At 48.2% G+C, this 22,918-nt stretch overlaps 1 protein-coding gene across 5 annotated transcripts in view; it reads left to right on the top strand.

Moving 5' to 3' along the window:
* The window catches only part of Brd1 (bromodomain containing 1), a 53,377-nt gene that overhangs the window by 5,544 nt on the left and 24,915 nt on the right, over positions 1 to 22,918 (top strand). For all 5 annotated transcript variants that reach the window (XR_003849799.1, XM_008834712.3, XM_029564334.1 and 2 more), the window contains exons 3-4: positions 18,505 to 18,661; positions 22,504 to 22,635. Coding sequence is in view for 4 of the 5 variants with exons in the window: in XM_008834712.3 (XP_008832934.1) it covers positions 18,505 to 18,661; positions 22,504 to 22,635 (289 nt within the window). In the remaining variant the exon portion in view is untranslated. The remainder of the gene's footprint in view (positions 1 to 18,504; positions 18,662 to 22,503; positions 22,636 to 22,918) is intronic.

Below are 22,918 nucleotides of genomic sequence, written 5' to 3'. Positions count from 1 at the left end.
TTTTGAGACAGGGTCTCTCTGTAGCCCCAGCTGTCCTGGAACTCACTATGTAGACCAGGCTGGCCTTGAACTCACAGACATCCGCCTGCCTCTGTCTCCCGAGTGCTGGGATTAAAGGCGTGCGCCACCACGCCCGGTGGGGTGTGCTTTTTAATAAAACCACTCAACTGCAAACAGGTGAACAATAGACTTGGGGGATATTTTTATTACTAAAGGGCAGAAGTTGTCTTTAACATATTGAATATTAACCTTTCATGTTATTTTCTTAATATCTGTGTTTTGAGGAAGTTACTTTTACTAGCATGTTGTGATCACACAGTGGAGTTGGGCATTACTGGGCCAAAACGTACAGTGACTTTAGTAGCATAGCTGGGAGCAAACAGGCTTTATCTAAACTAAAAGGAGCTAACACTGCCTTTGTATTAGCCGAAGTTTAAAAGTGATTTTTGTAAATGTTTCTTATTTCTTTCACAGAGCGGTACCTACTTACTATAGTCAGTAAATTAAAAATGAGTAGAAAGTGTTCATAATTCCTTATTCAGACGACTCCTGTCAAAGTCGTTCTGCCTTTCTCTGCAGAATTTTCAGCCTGACTTAGGAAATGACTTCACTGGGATTTCTACCTGAGTCACAAAGGGTAGGGTTGTAGCAAGAGTTGCAGCTTTACCAAATGGAAGTAACTGAAGCAGAAGGACAGTCTGTTAGAATGAAAAGCTAAGTCTGTGTCTGCTCTGGCTACTACCACGTGATCGCCTGCTTCAGGTGATGACTGGGATCCTGCACCCTGTCCTGTGGTTCCTGATGTTCAGGTTTTGGAACAGGATTGCTGCCAGGTGGGTGGCACTGTTGGCAGGAGAAAGCGTCAACAGGTGACAGCACAGCTGCTCTGGCCTGATGGGGCCAGGCCCTAGGCGGTGGGAGTTCATGCTTCAGACACTAAATATTCAGAGTAGGTTGTGTAGTTCCGTGGAATGGAAGGTGTAGTCTGACTCATGTCTCCTCCCCCAGAGATGAGATCTTATTTGCAGCCCAAGCTTACCTGGAACTCACTAGGTATCCCAGGCTGGCCTCAGACATGTGCTAATTCTCTTGCTTCAGCCTGTCAAGTGCTAACTGGGTCCAGTTTTGTTTTTTCTCCCTGTCCTGTTCTGTTTTATTTTGAGACAGGATCTCACAGTGTAGCCCAGGCTAGCCTGGCCTCAGTTGCAGCAATCCTTTTGCCTCAGCCTCTTGGAATGTTGGAATTACAGGTTGAGCCACCATGTCTGACTTTTTTTTTGGTGTTTTTGAGACAGGGTCTCCCTGTAGCCTCAGCTGTCCTGGAACTCACTATGTAGACCAGGCTGCCCTTGAACTCACAGAGATCCGCCTGCCTTTGTGCCTCCCGAGTACTGGGACTACAGGCGTGCACCACCACGCCCAGTGTTAAATTTTCATTTTTAAAGTTTATCATTGTGTGTGTGTGTGTGTGTGCAGACTGACAGGTGTTCTGAGGTACATGTGGAGATGAAGACAACTTAATGGAGTTGGTCCTCTTTTTCCAGTTTACTTGGGTGCGGGGAACCAAACTCTGGTTCTCAGGCTTGCTCAGCATTTACTCTCTGAGCCATCTCACTGGCCCTGAAAGCATAGTTTAGTAATTCTACCACCGTTCACCACCGCTAGCCAGTGTCATGCCTGTGTGAGTGTGTGCTGTAACTGACTCTATAGACTGCACTTCTGTACTGGGAATTCGGTAGATTTGTTTGTATATATATCATCACACAGACCTGTGAACAGTGATGTCATGAGGTCGCTAGGTATTTTTAGCTCCATTATAGTCTCTGGGGCCACCTTGGTATGGTCTGTCATTGATTGGCATGCAGAGCATAACTTTAAATTTGGGGATGGTTGAAGAAAGGCCATCTAAATAAGATAATTTTCTTCTAGGAGAAACCACTTTAAAAATTAAAAAAATTTCTGTGAATGAGTGTTTTGTCTACATGTATGTAAGTGTACCCATGTCATTCAGTGCCTATGAAAGCCACAAGGAGGTGTTAGATCCCCTGGAAATGGAGTTAAGGACAGGCGTTAACTGCCTTTGGGTGCTGGGAACCAAACCTGGGCTCTCTAGCAGCAGTGCTCCTAACCACTGAGCCGTCTCCACAGCTGAAAAGCTGCTTTTTGGTGTGTGTTGACAGCAGTCTTTTCCCTCTGCTCTTGTCATGGGACTTGGTGTCACCTTGTTCATCACTTCATTCTGCTTCGTGGAAGAGGAAATGGGGAAGTGGCAGGCAAGGGTGGAGCTTCCTGGCTTCCCTGGAGCCCTGCACTCCAGGTCCCCGAATGCTTCTGAGTTGGATGTGTTTCGGCTGTGCCTTTCATCTGCGGCACAGTGGTTGCTGGAGAGTGCACAGCCGTCTTGTGCCTAGCTCTGGTCTTGTGCTTAGAGCCTCTGGCCATTTGGAATGTTTGTATGTAGTTTATCCGGTGCAGATGCCTGAACAGTGGGTTGTTACTGGGTTAGCAGTGTCCGGAGCCCCTTGTGTTTGTCATTCACAGTGGCGGCCCTCTCTCTGGCTCTGGGATCAAGACCAAAATGGAGCATGAATGCTTAGTGGCCACTTGATTAGAGTAAGTATTGCTTTAGAGGGTAGTAGTGAGAAGTTCTGGCTTGGGTTCATACGTTATTTTCTCCCTCCATGTTTCTGACAGTTAACGGTATAGAAAGTTGCTGGCTTAGGGTTCGATTTGCCAGTTTAGAAAAACAGTACATGCAAAAATGTTAATGCATTTGGTACAAAATATACTTTGACTTTTTAATCTTGCTCTCTCTCTGGGCTAACAGTGTGTCTTAGGATTCTTCCTGGAGGTGCTGGGCAGTCAAGCGAGCCACAACTTCCAGTGAGTTGTACAGTAAGAGAGTGGATGAGGGTACTTGGTGTCAGCTTCTGTTGCCAACTTAGGGTGTTTGGTAGGGTAGATGCATGAAATGAATTTTGGACTTACCATGTGAGGTTATCAGCATGTAGCTCCATCATATAGCAAAGATCTGTATTTTATAAACGTTTCCCTTTGCCACAGAATGGGGGATTGAGATGCTGGCTCCGTCCCTCCTGGGTGGAAGCCCTGCCTGCGTGTCCTGAGAGCAGAGCAGGGATGCATCCACTGCTGTGCCTGGGTCCCTGGAAGGCGGGCAGATGCATCTACAGTAGCACTACTTGGGAAGAAGCACGAAAAGGAGCAGTGAATGGTGTGGAAAGCAGGAGCCACGCTGGCATCCAGCAAATGGAAAGCCGAAGTAGTCTGGGGGCTCAGTGGGTGTGTCCTAGCATTGCAGCAGCATGCCTTCCGGTGTGGGGTATTAGTGCTTAACCCTCAAAAGCTGTGGTTGAGCTGAAGGAAGGGGACAGAGGCCACCCACCTGCCCACTCTGCTTCCGCCATCTGGGAACCATCCGGGAACCTCCTTCAGTGGGCCTGGGTCTCTCCTGGGCACATGGCAGGCGCTCAGCAAAGGGACCTCCCCCAGCTGCTGAAGTGTCTTTCTGTTGCTCTTCGTCATTGTTACTTTTTGGGCAGAGGTAGGGTCGGACATTTAGTTGAAGTTTTCTCCTGGGGGCAGGTGGTTACTGCAGTCTCATCACTGCTGGTGTCCGACGTGACCTGACCTATGTGTTCAAGTCCATTTGAAATTAGCAGTGGGATGGCCTTGGTGCCAGAGCTGCCCTGGGTCCCTTCCCCTGGAGCTCTCGAGAGGCCAGCAAAGCACCTCTATAGGACATGTGGAGATCTATGCCTGCCTCTGTTTTAGTTTTCTTTGGAAATAAATTTCCAAAATGTAAAAATAGAGCAGAAAAGACCCCTTTAGTCCACCCAAGGTCCTGTTGCTCTGTTCTGCTGTGTGCTGAGTACACCCTTATTCGTCTGGGAGGGGATTTGCACACAGGTACTCACATCATGGTCAGCCCCATGCCTTGCAGGATAAGTTCCGAGTTGTGCCTTTGCAGTGAGTGGGAAGGACACTGAAATGCCCTGTGCAACCTATCTGCAGAAACCCTGCAGGCTCACTGCTGCTTGTTAACCATTGGGAATCTTTGGCCTTCTTGGTTTGGATGTCGTCAGCCTTTGTTTTCTCCGACTCTCTAGAAGACACTCTCGGTGTTGGGCTTGGTGTTTCCTTCTGGCCCACTGAGGTTGTGCCTGAATGTGGAGTGGCCTCCAGTGTCATCTGGAGTCTCATGGGCCCCCAAGACCTGGAGTACAGGTATTCATCTTCTGGTCTCCCGAGGCCTCCCTCTCCATGGTTCTCCTCTTCTACCTGTGTGCTGGTATGTCTGGTATTTGAGTGGCCTGGGAAGTCATCTCCCACACAGGGTACTTGGTGAGGAAGCCTGGGGTGTCTGGGAATGACCATTTCTTACCACCTCCTGGGGAGCATGAGGGATTCATCAGCTAGCTGTTCAGGATTTGTAGTGAAAATGAACTCTGCCAAGCTGGGTTGCTGCCTCAGATCTTGGCTCCTGGTCATTTACTTGGGATGATTATCCTGTTGGAGGCAGTCAACAGGACACCCAATTCACCAGCTCTCTCCAAGTGTTGTGTGGTCTTGGCAGTGCCGAGGTTCATCTGGCCATCTGTCGACCAGAGGGTGGGCTTGCGTTTTAGTATATTCTAGCAGTCTTGTCTAGGGCAGGTTTTGGGCTTCTGAGGCCTCGGAGGCAAAACACAATGTTTTTAAATGATTTCTTTTTTATGACTCAGTGATTCTACTTGCTGATATTGTGGGGCAAAGGGCAAAGACGACTCTTGGCAGCCTAACTGCTAAGCTGTCCTGAGCATGAGTCTAGCTCAGTATAAAGATGTGGATGCATGGGGAAGAAGGGAGGGTGGTCTCTAAAGGTGACTGTCCACGGCCGTGACTACTCAGAGCATCTTGAGGGTTTGGATCTGTGCACGTGTGTGGTGAGAAGTAATGTTCTTTAATGTTGTTTTTCTGCCTTTTTTTTTAAGGTCACATATTAGTCCTTTATTTCTAGCTTTGTAAACAGTTACTCTTTTCATAAATTTTCAAGAGTTTATGTTGTCTTTTTTAAAATTTTTACAAAAACTTTGAGAATTTCATACATGTATATAAGGTATTTTAATCAAATCAGATCACTCCCTCCCCTCCAACATTCCCTCCTCTGAAGAGGTAACCCTAAAATCTTACAAGGATTAGATACAAGTTCCCAAATACTTTTGACATTTCTGGCCTTTGGAACAGAGTATGTTGTTAACAGGCCCAAGGACATTTTGACTTTTAGCCAAGAAACTGGCTACATTTCTTTGGGGTCTTTTTACCCTAACTGCCTAGCCAATTCCTACCTCCTATTCTTATCACACCATCCTCTGAAGGGGTTACCCAAATCACCAATAGGGAATAGGGACACAGAGTACTCTGGCTTCTTCCATGCTGAATGGGGACGCAGGGTGAGGCAATTGGAGTATCCCTTCAGTGAGTCTATCTAAAAGACTCCCAAATTGCATAACTCTTGTCTCAAAGGGGAGAAGAAAATCCTTGAATCGAAAGTCCTTGACTGGTGAATAGGAGATGTGAAGGAGAAGTAAAGGTAAGAGTGATTAGTATTACAAGTTCTAGACAGGGAACTAGAAAAAAGTCAGAACAGGGCAATTTTTTAAATGTTCATATAAAAGTCCATTGGAGTTTCTTGACAAGGACTTCCAAAAGCATCCCTCTATTGGCTTCTTCCTCATTTTTCTTTTGTCTTTATAGGCTGGACTATGTGGCTGGGAAGAGTGGCTGGATACTCATGTGAGGGTCCAGTGACCCTGCTTGGCCCTCCTTTAATGAATGAGCACAACCGTCAGCAAGCCCAGTTGTGACTATGTTTAGCGATCAGGCTCAGCGGAAGTCATGATGATGGTGGTTATTTCATGCAGAAGGGACTGCTGTATAGCATCTTATTAAAAGGACCACCACGTAGAGGCAGGATCTGGGGGCTGTCAGGCTGTCCCCTGGGTTCTCAGGCCCTCTGGTTGTTGGAGGCCAGAGGGAGGCCAGAACCCGGCACTCTTTGGCGGTCTGCTAAGCTCCCAGCTGCTACCCTGATGGAGGTCTGGACCCACCCTCCTTTTCCACCTTTTGTGAAGTTCTAAAGTGTGGAAAAAAAACAAGAGACTTAACACCGTCTCTGAATTACCTGAGTGTACCTGAGTTCCACACTTTGGGACAGTCACGGTTGGAACCCTGCAGTCTCCTTCCCTCATTCTTGTTCTCAAAATAGCATCCACATGAATTTGGCTCTCTCTCTCTCTCTCTCTCTCTCTCTCTCTCTCTCTCTCTCTCTCTCTCTCTCTCGCACACAGTGGATTCATGTCTTTAAACCTCTATGCAGCTGCTCTCTCCCACCTGTATGCTGTTTGCTGCCATCTCAGTGGCCCTGAAGAACCCCAGCTGAAGCTCAAGACTCCATCATGAAGGCGGCCATTCCCTGGTGATGGTGGGTGGCTGTGTGGCATTGAGTCTCTGCATTGATGTGGATTTGGGGGTAGATGTATGCAGTGTGAGGTGTAGGCAGGTTAGCTTACCACCTGGTGCTGTCACTCTGCCACCTCCCTCAGTGGGGTTTGTATGTGTCTTGCCCCATGCTGGGCCTGCTTGTGACAGCCTCCTTATGCTGCACTGCGTGTGGACTAATCATTGGTACCTCTGGCACCCTTAGTGAGGCTTATCTTCTAGGTTTTAGTGATACCTGTTTTGTTTTTAATTTGGAAACCTTTAAAGTAGAGGGAACCCACCTTTTCTGCAACCCAGGTTCTAAAGTTCCTGTGACTGGCCAGTCTTCTATGCCTATGCCTCCCTTGTGTTGTTTAGAAGCAGATCCCAGCTATGGGACTCTGCCCATGATGTGGCCTATAAAGTCTTTGAATCCTAACTGTAGATTTATATTGTTCAACAAAGTGAGTGTAGTCACATGGGTCAGTCCTTTTCCGTGTAGAGCGTGCCTTCTGGGTCTCCCGTGGTCAGCAAGCTCTTGGACTTCAGGAGTCTCAGCATCCTGGGCTCGATTGTCCCAGCTGGTTTAAAGGAGTTGGGTTTTGCTTCTCCCCCTGTGCTGCTGCTGTTTCTGCCATGTGCCTTCCTGCTGGTGTGTGGACCAGACCTGCCTCAGGTCCCCACAGCTTCTGCTTGTGGCCTTGGTCCAGCTCCTGGGTGTTGTTGAGTGTAGTGGTGATAGCTCTTAATGTCTCCTGCTTTTGGCTGGGTCCCCAGGTCAGTGTCCCACAGGAACAAGAGTGGCTTACTTTACCATACAGTAGGCTTTCTTTGCAATTTTGATTAGATTTATTTCTAGGTAACTTGTTTTGCTAATATTGGTGTTTTAAAATTAGCATTTTGTGGGGCTGGAGAGATGGCTGAGCAGTTAGGAACACTGACTGTTCTTGCAGAAGACCCAGGTTCGAATTCCAGCACCCACATGGCACCTAACAACTGTCCATAACTCCAGTTCCAGGGGATCTCATGGCCTCTTCTGACCTCCACAGGTATTGTATGACACGGGTGCACTTACCTACATACAGGCAATACATGCATACACATAAAATGGAAATAATAAATAACATTTTTTTAATTAGCATTTTGTGTCTGTATAGATACAGGATTTTTGTTTTTGTTGATAGATTTTGGATTTTCTTAGATTATCTTTGTGGATAGTGCTGTGAGAATGACAGTTTGAGTGGGTGTGGCTGGTTAGTTTTTGTCAACTTGACATAAACTGAGGTACCTGGGAGGAGGGAATCTCAATTGACACGTTGCCTCCATTGGATTGGCCTGTGGGTGTCTGTGCGCCTTTCCCTTTCTCTCCCTGTTTTTTTTTTTTTTTTTTTTGGCGAGAGTCTCCCTGGAGCCCCATTGGCAGGGTTTAGGGAACATTTTCTTCATTGGTAATTTCTGTAGGAGGGCCCAGCCCATTGTGGAGCCATCCCTGGGCAGGTGGCCTGGGCTGTGGAAAAGTAGCCAAGGAGCCATTCGGCAGCCAATCCTCGTTCTTGTCAGCAGTGAGCCTTCCTCCGTGGTCTCTGCTTCAGCTCCTGCCTTTACTTCTTTCAGTGATGGACTGGGATCCGGAAGTGTAAGCAGATTAGCCCCTTTACTCCCCAAGCTGCTTGTGGTCAGACTGCTTTATCACAACAGAGGAGAGTAGAGCCGTGGGCATTTCTGATCTTTGATTTTCTATATCCAGACTCAGGTGAGGCCTGCCTGTCAGGCTGACCCAGAGGGGATTGACTGATACTTTGCAGTGTATGGTGCTGTCGATGTAGGATTTACAATTTTGCTTTGTGTGTATGGGCGTTCTATGTGCATGTATGTAAGTACACCATATGCATGTTATGCTGGAGGAGGCCAGAAGAAGGCATTGGATCCCTTAGAACTAGAGTCACAGATGGTTGTTAGCTGCCATGTGGATGTTGGGAACTGAACCTCTGCATGAGCAGCCAGTGACCCTGCCGGCTGAGTCAACTCTCCAGTGACCCTACCGGCTGAGTCAACTCTCCAGCCTATATGTAGAATTTTTTTTTTTTGACACACGGTTTCATGTAACTCTGGCTAGCCTTACTATATGGACAGAGTTTAACCAGGATGTAGCCTGGCTGGTTTGTAATTCACTGTGTTGACCAGGCTGGCCTTGAACTTATAGAGATATGCCTGTCTCTGACTCCCAAGTGTTGGGATTTACAGATGTGTCACCACATGCATGGTTTATGTAGTGCTGTGAATCAACCCAGGGCTTCCTTCCTTCTTTTAAGTTACAGTCAGGGCTTTGCTGTGTGTCCCAGGTAGGGCTGGGATTGTAGGCTAGCCTCAAACCTGAACTTCTGATCTTCTTGCCTCTGCCTCCCAATTGCTGATGTTCTAGGAGTATACTAGAACACCAGACTTGCCCCCATGTACTTGTTACGGAAGAGCTAGCATTTCTCCCTCTGTTTTTGTTTGTTTGAGACAGGGTCTTGATACGTCTGTGGCCAAGGCTGCCCTGAAACTCACGATCTTCCCACATTTGCTTCCCAAGTGCTGTGCTTATACGGATATATCACTGTTAAGTACCCCTGGATGGCCTGGAACTCAGGAGACTAGACTGGTATTAATTTGCAACCATCCTCCTGCTTCTGACTTTTCAGTACTGAGATTTCAGGCATGGCTACCTTGACTGGCTGCTAATTATGTACTTTAAAAGTTTGTTGGAGCCGGGTGTGGTGGCGCCTGCCTTTAATCCCAGCACTCGGGAGGCAGAGGCAGGCAGATCTTGTGAGTTCAAGGTCAGCCTGGTCTACATAGTGAGTTCAGGTCAGCTGGGACTACAGGGAGACCCTGTCTCAAAAAGACAAAAAAAAAAGTTTGTTGGATGGTTCTTTTTCTTCTCAGCAGCACTGGAGATTGAACCCAGGGCCTTGTGTGATAGGCAGGTGCACTCTACCACTGAACTATGCCCCGGTTCGTTTTTAAAAATGGTTTTTGAGAAAATTCAGGATTGTTCCTACTATAAATTTGAACATTTTAAGAACTTCCTAACACCATATGTGCCAAAGTATGGACCATTTAGTGTAACTGCCGACGTGAAGTCGCTCTTTGCCCTCACTTGCCATCCTGCATGTTCTCTTCTGTCTGCTCCCAGTGGGGGCATGCTATCGTCTCTTTCCTAAATGCTTTTATGAGGTACAATTCACACTGTAAAATCTTCATCTTCACCCATTTAAAACGTTCACTTGACTGGATTTTGGTATGTTCACAGTGTTTAGCATTTTATTTTACTTACTTTGTCTGTGCATGTACGTGCTCATGTCCCTGCGGGTGTGCTTGCTGGTATCTGTGTGTGTAGAGGCTAGAGGCCAGTATCTGGTGTCTTCTGGATCACTCTACCCTTTTTTGTCACTGTTTTAATTTTTTGTTTGTTTGCTTGTTTCTTTTGAGACTGGGTCTCCCTGTAGCCCCAGCTGGCTTGGAACTTACTTGTGTAGACCAGGCTAGCCTTGATCTCACAGAGGTCTATGTGCCTCTGCCTCCTGAGTGCTAGGATTAAAGGCCTGTGTCACTACACTCAACTCTACCTTATTTTTTTGCTTTTTGGTCTTTTTGAGACAGGGTCTCCCTATACCCCTAGCTGGCCTCGAACTCACAGGGCTTGCTTGCCTCTGCCTCCCAAGTGCTGGGATTAAAGGCACGCACCAGCATACCTAGCACTCTACCTTATTTTTTGAGACAGTACCTCTCACTGAACCTGGAGCGCGTTGATTCTACTAGACTGGCCAGCTAGTGAGTGCTGAGGATCTACTTGTCTCTGACCCCCTAGCACTTTTTTTTTTAATAATTTATTTGGAATTTCATACATGCATATAAGGTGTTTTGATCAAATCCATGTCTACTCCCTCCCCTCTAACTTCTCCCATATATCTCTGTCCTAGTTCTTCATTGCTGTGACAAAATACTCTGACCACTACCAGCTTGGGGAGGAAAGGGTTTATTTAGCTTACATATCCGGGTCAAAGTTCATCCGGGAGCCCCAAGGTAGGAAGGAACTTGGGGCAGGAACCTAGAGTCAGGAGCTGGAACACAGGCCATGGAGGAACGCTGCTTACTGGCTTGCTCCCCCTGGCCCCCGCCTAGCCTGCCCTCCTGTGCAGCACAGGCCCACCAGCCCATGGGTAGCACCACCCACAGTGGGCTGCCCCCTCCCTCTCATCACTCATCAAGAAGATTCCCCTCAGACATGGCCACAGGCCAGTCCAATAGAGGCAATTCCCCAATTGAGGCTCCCTCAACCCAGGTGTGTCAAGTTGACACCAAAGCCATCCAACACACTCCCCATCACTTTTTTCTGTTAACTTCAAGTACTCTTTCTTTTTTTTTTTTTTTTTTTTTTTTTTTAATGGGGCTTTTTTTTGCTACTCTAACATTCGCCCCTCTGAAGAGGTAACCCTAAAATCTTTTAAAGATTAGATAAAAGCTCCCAAATACTTTTGATATTTTTGGCCTTTGGAAAGGAATATGTTGCTAAGAGGCCCAAGGACATTGTGACTTTTAGCCAAGAAACTGGCTACTTTTTGGGGGGGGTCTTTTTACCCTAACTGCCTAGCCAATTCCTGCCTCCTCTTCTTACCACACCATCCTCTGAAGAGGTTACCCAACTTGCAGATAGGGAGTTGGGACATAGACTGCTCTGGCTTCTTCCATGCTGAACAGGGATGCAGGGTGAGGCAGTTAGGGTGCCCCTTCAGTGTATCTATCTAAAAGACTCCCAAATTGCATTCCTTATCTGTAGGGAGAAAAGAAAGCCCTTGATTGTTGAATAGGAGGTGTGAAGAAGTAAAGGCAAGAGCATTAACAAGTTCTAGACAGGGATCTAGAAAAAAGTCAGAACAGAGCAGTTTTGAAATGTTCATATCAGAGTACGTTGGAATTTCTTGACGAGAGCTTCCAAAAGCATCCCTCCATTGGGTTCCTCCTCATTTTTTTGCCTGCCAAGGCTGGACTCGAGAGTGATGGACTCAGGATTTGTTTTCAGGCACTTTGATAGCTGTTGGAGTGGCTAGAATCAGTGCCAGTTTCCTCACAAAGGCTTCTAGATAGGGAGAGAAAACAAATTTATCCATCATTTTAGAACAATAGCTGGTTGTCTCCACAGTATTGCAGACCAAGATTTGAAGTCTTACGTCTGAGTAGCACTTTTGTTTTTTTGGTCTTTTTGAAGGAGGGTCTCCCTGTAGCCCCAGCTGTCCTGGAACTCACTATGTAGACCAAGCTGGCCTTGAACTCACAGAGATCCGCCTGCCTCTGCCTCCCAAGTGCCGGGACTACAGGCATGCGCCACCACGTCCGGCTTTTTAAAAAAAAAAAGATCGATTGATTGATTGATTGACTTTTTGAGACAGGGTCTCCCTGTAGTCCCAGCCGATCTGAACTCACTATGTAGACCAGGCTGGCCTTGAACTTACAGAGATCTGCCTGCCTCTGCCTCCCAAGTGCTGGGATTAAAGGTGTGCACTACCACGCCCGGCTTTATTTATCATTTTTATTTTATGTGTATGAGTGTATTGCCTGTATGTATGTGAGTGCACCCGTGTCGTGCAGTGCCTCGGAGGTCAGAAGAGGGCTTCAGATTCCCCTGGAACTGGAGTTAAGGACGGTTCATAGCCGCTATGTGGGTGCTCGGACTCGAACCCGGGTCCTCTGCAAGAGCAGTTGGTGCTCTTAACCGCTGAGCCATCTCTCCAGCCCCCTAAATAACTTTTTATATGGACTTAAGCCTAATGTCTGGGAAGTAATCCCTTGAACTCTTAAAGAAATGTACTGATGACTTTACTCTGGTTATTCTTTCCTTTTAGATGTTTAAGACCATACAGTGGCCCAGCTTTTTATATAGGCTCTGAAGATCTGAACTTAGGTCCTCAATGTTTGTACAGAAAGAACTTTACTCACCAAACCATTTCCCTAGCCCTCATTAAAAAAAAATTTTGTTGTTGTCTTTTTTTTTTTTTTTTTTTTTTTTTTTTTTTTTTTTTTGTCTTTTTGAGACAGGGTCTCCCTGTAGCCCCAGCTGTCCTGGAACTCAGTATGTAGACTAGGTTGTCTTTGAACTCACAAAGATCTGCCTGTCTCTGCCTCCTGAGTGCTGGGATTAAAGGCGTGTGCCACCATGCCTGGCTAATTCTGATTTTTTAAAAAATGTGTATGAGTGTATTGCCTGCATGTATGTAAGTGTACCCATGTTGTACAATGCCCACAGAGGTCAGAAAGGCGTGTGTCGGATTCCTTGGAACCTGGAGTTACAGACGGTTTTTAGCTACCATGTGGGTACTGGGAATTGAACCCGGGTCCTCTGCAAGAACAGTCAGTTCTCTTAACTGCTGGCCATCTCTCTCCAGCCCCCTGGCTCCTCCTTTCTTAAGGCTGAATAATACTCCAGTGTATGGAGAGGCCACATTTTGAAAGTTCCTCGTGTGTTGGGCATTCGGATTGTCTCTGCTTTCTTTTACAGTAGTTCTGCTCTGAACATTTTTGTACATTTTTTTCCGGGAGAAGGAAAGTGTTTACTTTGTGGTTCTGTGTGACAATAGTTGGGGAAAGCTGAGTGGTCTCATTTTATTCTCACACAGGACATAGAAGGCTAATTTTTTTTAACATTTATTTATATGATTTGTATAATGTGGACGTGCACGTGCCATGCCATGCCTGTAGAGGTTACAACTTGTAGGAATTGGTTCTCCACCTCGAGGACTCTGAGGATCAAACTTAGGCTGTCGGGTTTGGCAGGTGCCTTTGCTTGCTGAGCCCTCTCGCTGACCCTGCACACATCTCTGCGTGACCATGCTTTCATTTCTCTTGACTGGGTTCCTAGAAGTAGAAGTGCTGGGTCCTGTGCTGTGTGTTGAGGCTCTGCTAGACTGTTTAAAGTAGCTGGAGGGTGTTTACTTCTTACTGTTGTCTCTGTGAGGTCACTGTCCATGGAATAAAACAGCAGCTCATGGTTTTGATTTGAAATCCCTCACGGTGGAAACTGTCGCGGTTTTTCTTGGACCTTTGAGTTTGGATCTTTTTGTTTTCTTTGTAATCTGCTGTCTTGTTGAATTTGCAAGAGTTCTCTCTTGTGAATATCGGACTCCCTTCAGCACACGCTCACAGGTGCTTCTCCAGACGTGTGGTTGTCTTTGCGTTGTCTTTTGTCCTTTGACGCATGAAGCATTTTAATGTTTTTTTTTATTTATTATTTTTATTTTATGTGTACGCGTGTATTGCCTGCATGTAGGTAAGTGCACCCATGTCGTGCAGTGCCAGAGGAGGTCAGAAGAGGCTCTTGGATCCCCTGGGACTGGAGTCACGGACATTTGTTAGCTGCCATGTGGGTGCTGGGATTCGAACCTTGGTCTTCTCCAAGAACAAGCAGTGTCCTTTACCGCCGAGCCATCTCTCTGGCCCTGCATCTTAATTTTCAGAGGTCTGGGTGGTCTGTTGTCTTTTCCATTGCTTGTGCTTTTGGTGCCATGTCTAAGATGGTTCTTCCAAACTCCCGTTCCTAACAGGTGTCCACTGGACAGATCCCTAGCAGTGTTTCTTTGGTGTTGGTGTAACACACTGGGGCCTGGGACTAGCTCTCCAGCTGCTCTAGGGTCTTAGTCTCTCCAGCTTTGGTCCCCGGCTGCTGTCCTGTCTGTAGTTCCCCACAGTAACCCTGCAGGTACATTTCCAATATGACTTTGTGGCAGAGTGAGACTGGGGCACGTGGCTGGCTGGAGCAGGCAGGAGCCTCCTTCACCCTCTGGTATGGGAGGTGCGTGGGACAATCGGGATTGTGTGTACCTTGAGAATTTTCCAGTTTACACCCCATCTGGGTGGTACTCCTGGGGTGCCACACTCCCCAGCACTGGGTATTTTCAGACTAGTATGCAGCCTGCTGGGGCCTAAATGGTCTGTTGGTGTGGCGTCTGCATTTAACCACAGGGAGGCTTCATAGTCTTTGTCATGTGACTGGTCACTTACTCTACTAGGAAGCCCAGCTGAGCCTGATGGCCTGGATCCAACACTGGGCTTCAGTATGCTTGTCTATGAAGTGGGGTGAGAGTGAGCCTCCCATACCCCCTTAGGGCTAAGGATGGGCAGCCGAGAGTGAGTTTGCATGGTGCCTTTGGGACAGTGAACATGTGTTGGCCACACAGTGCTGTCTCGTCCACTCTTAGAACTGTCCTGGAAAGGAAGCTTTCAAATCACCGTGCTAATGTTTGCTTTTGCGGCCTGTACTTGTGGTTCTAAGCATCTTCTTTTTTCTTTTTTCCCTGCTCTCCTGGCTTGCCTGCCTGCCTTTTTTTCTGGCCTGGCTCTCTGCACAGGGAAGTTCTGGGCATTTGGGCGTGGAGGGCATCTTACATGCCCAGCCTGTCCAACACATGGGCGTGTTCAGCAGTTACTGAGAAGCTTCCTTCCCATTTTCTTGAACTCATTGGGGACCCGTTTTCTGGTTGTGGAGTTGATGCCACTTGTTCTCTTGTCCTTGCTAGCCTTCTCTGCCCCTAGGGATCCAGCCTCACACATGCTAGGCAGGTGTGGTTGCTGAACTGCATCCAGCCTTGCATATCACTGTTGAGGATGAGGTGGTGGATTGGGGCTGTCTGGTCCTTGGTGCAACATCCTCACCACATGGTTCTGCACCCGGAGCCACTGACCTGACGCTACTTTGTATGCCAGACAATCAGCACTTAGATTGAATCATAGAGGCGTCCTCCTGCCCAGGTTCTTAAAAATGTTAGCCATGGGGCTGCGACGTAGCCCAGTTGGTGAAATGTCTGCTTAGTATGCACAAGGCTCTAGATTCTACCATCAGTATGGAGTCAGTTTGTAGTAGTGCGTTGCATGCCTGTAATCCCAGCTCTTAGGAGGTGGAGGCAAGAGAATCATGCTCATCATCCTCAGTGACATGGAGAGTTCAAGACCAGCCTGGGCTACATGAGACTATCTTTACAAAAAAAAAGTTAGCTTATAGTTCCAGCACTCTGGGGCTAGAGTTCTAGGCCAGCCTAGGCTTGAAGACTTTTCTCAAAAACAAAACACAAAAACCCCAAACAACTCCAACTCCTCTCCCTCTCTCCCTCCCACTCTCTCTGTCTCTTTCTCTCTCCACAGACACTAGTACAAAACAGATGTACTTCTTGAGGATTACTATAGTTTGAGACAGATCTCATTATGTAGCCCTGGCTGGCCTGGAACTCATTAACTCACTATATAGACAGGTTGGTCTCATATTTAAGAGATTGGCCTGCCCTTGCCTCCTGAGTGTTGAGATGAAGGGCATAAGCCACCACACCCAGCCTTTTCTTGAGAATTCCTAATAGTAAATGACATTTAATGAGGGTGCGTATCTGAGTCATGTGATTTTAAAGAGCCAAGTGGACGAATATTACTGTTAGGATGAGGTAAATTTGTTCTTACTTCTCTTCCTGTTTTTTATTTTTACTTTTTGAGACAGGGTCTCTCTGTATAGTATAGGCTGGTCTCCACATCCTTCTACCTCAGCTGACCATGCTCTGCTCTTCCTGGTTTTTGTTTTTATGGGTGTTAAGTGTTGGGAACTGCTCACATCCATAAGTAGAATGATTTGAAGTAGCAGTGTGCGTGAGGAAAATCATGAGCTGGCAGTAACCAGCACTTCCACATCAGAAGGAGAATTTCTCTAGATGCTAAAACAGTCAGCCCTGGGCCTCCACAGGCTTAGAAACAATACAGCCACTTGCCATGTCCACTTGGTGTGCGTCTGCTCGGACTCCAGCAAAACTGTCCCGTTAATCTTTCCCTTGAAGGCGTTTCTATTGGCTGTATTCAGGGAGGCTTGAGAAAATCTTGCATGTATTCACTCTTGCCAACATAATTTAAGATTTCAAATAGAGTATAAGAACAAGAAGTTCAAACATGTGGCACTAACGAACAACTACAGAATATGCACTCTCATGGCCGTGGTATGTGTCAGATGAGACCTTGTTCATTCCCACCCCCTGCACAGCCCCTTTCCGTCTCCGGGGACCAGGTGCTGTTCTGATCTGTGGGGTTTGCATCATAAGCTTTTCCTCTAGGTGAACCTTTCTGCGTGTGTGGTTTTGAAATAACGCCTGTACTAAATAGTTTCTGGTCACAAAAACAAAACAGCTCAAGTTGGGTACCTCGTGGTTTTATCTCCTGAGGGTCAGGTCAGAGCAGTGGCGGCGTGGCGGGAAGCAGAAATGGTAAAACAGGAGGCCAGAGCGTAGGAGTGGCCAGTCCTTGGACTTCTTGCTGGGTACCAGTGTCGCTCTGGGGACCCTGAAGCAGACTTAATCCAGACTAGAGGTGCTGCTGTCTTCGAAGGTTTGTCTTGGTCTCAGCTCCTGCATCCTCTGGCTCCTCTGTTGGTGGTGTGGTTTGGCCTGTTCTACCCATGCTTCTTCAGAATTGGTAGTTGGCCCTGGGACTTGATGAGTGGGTTGAAGTGGGGACATACTCACTTTTGGCTGGTCTGTGTCCACAGGGCTTTGGTGTGGAGGCTGTTGTCCATCCCTCTCACCAGAGGCAGAACCAGTGCTTTGGATCATACCCGTAGGACACATTTTTAAATGTTCTTATCCAAGCTTGTTGCTTACAGCTTGTGGGCTGTTCACACTTCATCAAGTTGCACTGGAGAAGGTGTGGGTTGTTTTTTGAGGTCAGAGGATCTTTATAAAGCAGATTGCTAACTGACATTTTTTGGATTTTCAAATTGATTGAAATGTTTGTATCTGCACTGCCTCCTGTGATCATTAAAATAATCCTAGGTGAAATGTTAGAACTCTGTCTCCACGCTAAAACCCCCTGACTTCTATGTGTTAAGATTTATGCAGTTTACTACACAGAGGTTACCAATCAGTCAGAAGTGGTAAAAACAGAAACTGCCCAGAATAGTAGCCAGTGACATAACCAGGCCTGCCCTACCTGTTGGACACAGTCTCACTGGGACTCAGGTCCCACCCCAGGTGTCTCTTGCTTACCTTCTGTGGCAGCCCAGCGTCCTCCTCCATCTGAGTGTCTTTCGGTGGGCTTGTCACTGGAGCTTCGTTTGTGGCCCACCTTGAAAATGCAGAGCGTCAGCGAGCAGTATTTCACGTGGAGCTCAGCCAGGAGGCCAAACAGCGTGAGTGTGTGCAGCATCTCGGGGATGCTGGGGCTTCTACCTGGCATTTTGTTTCTCGACTGTCTGTAAACCTTGGATTTGTTTTCTTTTGTAAAACTTGTGAGCTTAAAATTCTTCAGTGTCTTGAAATTTTCTGTGTGGTGTGCAAAAGAGGGAACACTTGTCTTTGTAGTTTTGTTGACATTCTGCGTTTTGATGGAATTTGTTTTTCAGTGTTGTTGTGAGGCACATTTTTGAGCTGTTCTTGTCTCAGGTTGATGAGGGGTAGGAAAGCCCTCCTGCCAGATCTTAAACTCTGAGTTTAAGCTCCCTTCCTGCAGAGATTTCACAGCTTTGCGTTTACACTTCCCAGAGGGTGACGTTTCTCAGAAGACTCTTGTCATTTCTTGAGAACATGTGCTCCCAGCCCTGGCTGCCCTGCTTCAAGTGTCTTAATCTCTTCTTCAAGAGCTTGAGTGAGACCAGGGCCATTGATCCACCTGTGAGAGCGAGCACACTTGGCTCAGCCCCCGGCTGCTCAGCTGACAGTGGTCACACCAGTCAGTCAGTGTGGGTAGGACAGACAGGACAGCACACAGTTCAGAAGTGTTCAAAGCTTTGCTCAGTTGTGTTCCTTTTTAGATGTTTTAACCTGGTGACTGCTTTGGTGGACGAAAGCTTCAGATGACCGGAGGTTGTGAACTCTTTTCATAGCATCAGGGACAGTAGATATGTGTGTCACGGATCAGAGAGAGAACTGAAGTAGCAGTATTGAAGGCAGCATCGTCATGCCTCGTTTCCTGAATGCAAAATTGTAATATACCTTTCAAAGCTAAACTCTGAGTTTTTCCATGTTTTAGATTAAATAGGATTGCGAATCAGGTGGCCATTCAGCGGAAGAAGCAGTTTGTGGAGCGAGCCCACAGCTACTGGTTACTCAAAAGGCTGTCTAGGAATGGTGCTCCCCTGCTGCGGCGGCTCCAGTCCAGCCTGCAGTCCCAGAGAAACACGCAGCAGGTACGTGCACGCGCCCTCATCCACCTTTCAGTGTCTCTTGCCTCCTAACACACACTGATCACACATGGTCCCCTCAGGCTGGATGTGGTGCTGAACCTGCTGCCAAGCTGCAGGTTGTACAGGTGGCTCACGTACCCTCAGGGCTTGTGTGACTTCATTGTTGAGTTGCTTCTCCTTCCTTTACTCTGCACACTCTGTTCCCGCCCTCTGCCAGTTCTGGGCACAGAAGGGAGTACCTCGAGAAGCAGGTATTACTTTGGCTACTTGGATGTTTAGGACAGGGGTCAGGGAGGGAGGCCTGATGACAGCATAGATCTGATGGGTGCTGGGCCTTGCATTCACTCTTAAAGGCTGGTTTAGCATTGACCATAGCAAGAAGGAGGGAAGGAGTTGAGGGGGTGACAGAACATATATGCTTTTTAAAAGAACAAACCTAAACCAAGTGCACATTATAACAGTCAGTTTGGGTTGGGGCGCCACCTGGTATGATAGTTGTTGGATGGTAGTCTTTCAGAGGAAAGCATCTCCTGCAAGATGTCATACATATGGCTCTTCTGCGTGTGGCCTAAAATACCTGTCTGGTGGCCTCTACTCTTTTGGCTTTGTTAAGTCCAGCATTGTGGGTGCAGGGTCTGAAGAACCCTGTGCTGTCCTTTTTGCTGCAGTCCTGCGTGTAGAGCAGTATCATTAATCTATCTGTAAAACATCAACCAGCTCTTAACCTTGTAGAGTCCTGTTGGGTCTCCATGTGGCTGTCAAAGGCGTGTCTGTGGAGTAGTGAGCAGGTTTTTGTCCCTGCATCCCAGCGTCAGATGAGCAACGCTACAGAGGCTGCTGTGTGACTCAAACTGCCTCCTCCTTTAGGTGGGCAAAGGCCCTTCCTTTTCCTGGGACCTCAGAACTTGCTGATCTTTGGGTCTGATCTGAGTGGTAGAGTCTAGATCTTGGCAGAGAGAGGGAGCAGACGGAGCTCTGGTTGCAAGCCCTGAGGTGTCTCTGGAATTCATCAAAAGAGCAGTAGTAGGCTCTGCACGTGGTATAGGGGTGTCCTATGTTGTGCAGGAGCTGGCAGGATGTGAGGGTAAAGGCTATAATTATGTTCCTACACTGTCCAAGTCACATTGGTCTTCTGGGGATGTCCAAACAGTGATGCCATCCATATTGAAGACTTGGTGTGGTGGAGCATGTGTGAGGTGTCATAAACATGGTTCTTCTGCACATATACTGCCCAGAAATACATGTCTGATGGCACATGCTCTACCTCAGCCACCCATGGGTTTTGAAACTAGAAATACTTGATGTTAGAATTTGATTTACCTTTGGTTTTGGCTGTCTGTGTTCAGCCAGGCTTTGGAAGAGGACAGTCAGGGCCTTTCCATGCTGGCTGGACCTTCCTGACCATCTTGGGATGGAGGGCAGAACAGGATGAGCTGCTGAGTGGGGCAATCACTGAGATTGCTGGTGCTGTACCGGGTCCATCTTTGCTGGGATTAGGGAGGCTTCCCCCAGCTCTGTACTGGGTCCCCACAGGCTCTAGTGTGGTGGAAAGGCAGGCTCTTTGTCTTCCACCATTTGCTAAGGGGGTGCTACAGTGGGATGGGGTGGCTGCTTAGATCTGGTTGAGCCTGGTTGAGCAGTTTGCCGTGTGCGCTCAGGCCAGTCTCCTCACCCTCCGCTTGTCCTCCCTCTCTTACTGTACTAGGCTCTGCACTGCTAACCCTCCTGGTAGCATCTGGGAGATCTGCAGCCTGGCAGGACTGGGCCTGGCTGCCCTGGGGTTGGGGTTGTGTCATGGGAGCCCTTGCTGTAGAGCTGGTCTGTTCACAGTTGCACTGACCTGTATTCCAGCATAATGAACTTTGGCTTGACTGCTGAACTTGTCCTTGTGGGGTGGGTCTGGCCGTCTTTGCTCATCCTAGCACTTGGGTCTCCCAATGTGTTAGGAGTAGGAATACTGGGGTGCTGATTTTCTTCTGGCAGTGGGTGACCACTTCTAGACTTCTCAGAAATCACTTCACTTCCACCCTGTTACAGAGACCTCCAGCACTGACCTCTGTATGGAAGCATGGGTGCTTCAGAGCAGAGACTCTGAAGTTGGGCTAAGGAGATACGGCTGTGTATGTACAGGGTCTTTCTGTCTTCCCAGCCCGTGGCATGCAGGAGTGCAGCAAAGGCTAAGTTGCCACGTGACCTTTTAAAAATTAAAACCCGGCTGTGAGCAGACCACCTTGTTTTACTCGTCCCTAAGTACTCAAGCACAGCCTGTTGGGGAGATTGCCTTTGCTTCAAGGGGTTACCAGCCTCGTCGTCCTTTTGGTTGATATTTTCAGAGTCTGTCTCTGGCTAGCGGCAGGATGGTTTTCAGGTGCTGATAAGCTATTTGGTTTTCTGAATTTACCTTTTCACGTATATAGTGACTTTGTTTCTGAGGGTGATGCTGGCTAATTCCACTTAAATACTTGAGAATTTTCAAGAACTGCAGTCTGAGCAGTAGGCACTGAAGTTGGGTGAATCCAGACAGCGCATGCCCATCCTGGTGCCGTCGTTTTCATGCTGTGAAAGGTGGCTGCAGTTCGTCAGTGACTCCTTGCCCTGAGACTCGACATCCTTAGCCAGTGTGCTGGCAGCCTGCCTGGGCTGCAGAGTCTCCTGTGGTGTCCTTTGAGGGTGGGTCTATGAGAGGCAAAACAGTCTAGAAGAAGGGGTCTCAGGGTTGTGGGGTGGATTCTACAGCCCTTGGAAGCCTTTGCTCATGGCTGACTGGTGTGGGTGCTCCTGGGTTATTGTCCTCAGCAGTACAGAAGGCCGTGCGTCTGGAACGGGCCATGCTCCTTCCCTTCATGATAGGCTTAGGACATGTGGCTGCTGTGAGGAGGTAGAGCAGAGAGTAGGCGTTGGCTTTGGGTAGTGACTACTGTGGAGCTGCATGAGGACCAGGGGCCTTGGATAGGCTTACTCTGGGGCGACAGGAAGGGGAGATGTAAGGTGGTGTGAGGGTGAGGTCTGTGCAGGGGAGGATGTCTGGGGATCTTGAGTGGACAAGATGCAGGGAATACTTAGGGTATGGTGGTATGTGGCACGTTGACTGGTGTGGGAATGCCACAGTTAAATCCCTGGCAGGTGGTGGGACACCGGTTCGTGTAAATGGGGCCCTGCTCTTGCTTGGTGTCCTTGATGATGACTGGAGGGATTGCGTCTTCCCGTCCCTGTGCCTCTACCTCTGTGAGGCAGGAGGATGCCCTTTGAACACTTTCTGTCCTTCAGAGGCTTGGGACAGCTGTGGGTAGCTGTGACTCCTTGTCCTGCTCAGAGCTCTGAGCATCCTTAGGAGTGGCCTCTCTGTGGCCGCGTAGAGCCCACCTGCTATACTGACCGGTTGTGTCCTGACTTCCCATGCTGCTCTTTTATTTTGATGACTTGGTGGGGAGGGACCTGCCGGCAAGGATAGGACATGTGCTGTCTGGTCACTGCTCTGTCACCTGAGAAGACAGAGGTGCTGTGATTGGAGTGCTCACCCCAGCCTTCAAGGGCTAGAAGTGATCCCTCTACACTTTAGTCTGCAAAGCCTGTGTCGGGGTCCACTGCAAGTCAGAGTGCTCAGCCCTGTGCTCCCTGTGTACCTGTGCTTTCCCGTGCCCCTCCATTCCCAGCTCCTAGGTTCAAACCAAGGCCTCTTGGTTCCCTGGGCACTGCTGGCTCCCCTTATCCTTTGTCATGGCACCTCACGGGGGCCTGGTGAAATCGGTGTGACCCCTGGCAGTTTTGCCTATCTGAGCGTCTTAGACCCTTAGCAGGAAGAGCCTCTGGGTTAGACTGATGGGAAGTTCTACTTTTCTTCTCAGAGAGAAAATGACGAGGAGATGAAAGCTGCCAAAGAGAAGCTGAAGTATTGGCAGCGACTGCGGCACGACCTGGAGCGTGCGCGCCTGCTGATTGAGCTGCTGCGCAAGCGGGAGAAACTCAAGCGTGAGCAGGTGAGACCCTTGGGTTCGGCCCCCCCCAGGGCTGGCCCTTGACCCACCTCCTGCTCTCGTGGGGTGCGGCTGGAGCTTCTCTGGCGTGGCCCTGCACTCTGACCTCCCAGCAAGTGCTTGCCCTATGGGCCCCATGGTGGTGCCAGATTAGGTGGCCCCTCTGGATTGGGGGTGGTAAAGGAAGGCAGCTGTGCCTTGGCAGAAGCACGTGTCCTTAGAGGGGGTTGCTTTCACAGCAGAGCAGTGGCCTACATGGGGGCTGCTCTGTGCCGATGGCTGTGCC

The sequence above is a fragment of the Nannospalax galili genome, unplaced genomic scaffold (genome assembly GCF_000622305.1).
Source record: "Nannospalax galili isolate Female #2095 unplaced genomic scaffold, S.galili_v1.0 scaffold237, whole genome shotgun sequence".
Classification (NCBI taxonomy): domain Eukaryota; kingdom Metazoa; phylum Chordata; class Mammalia; order Rodentia; family Spalacidae; genus Nannospalax; species Nannospalax galili.
The sequence above is the reverse complement of the archived record's forward strand: the minus strand, read 5'-3'. Positions and strand labels throughout refer to the sequence as shown.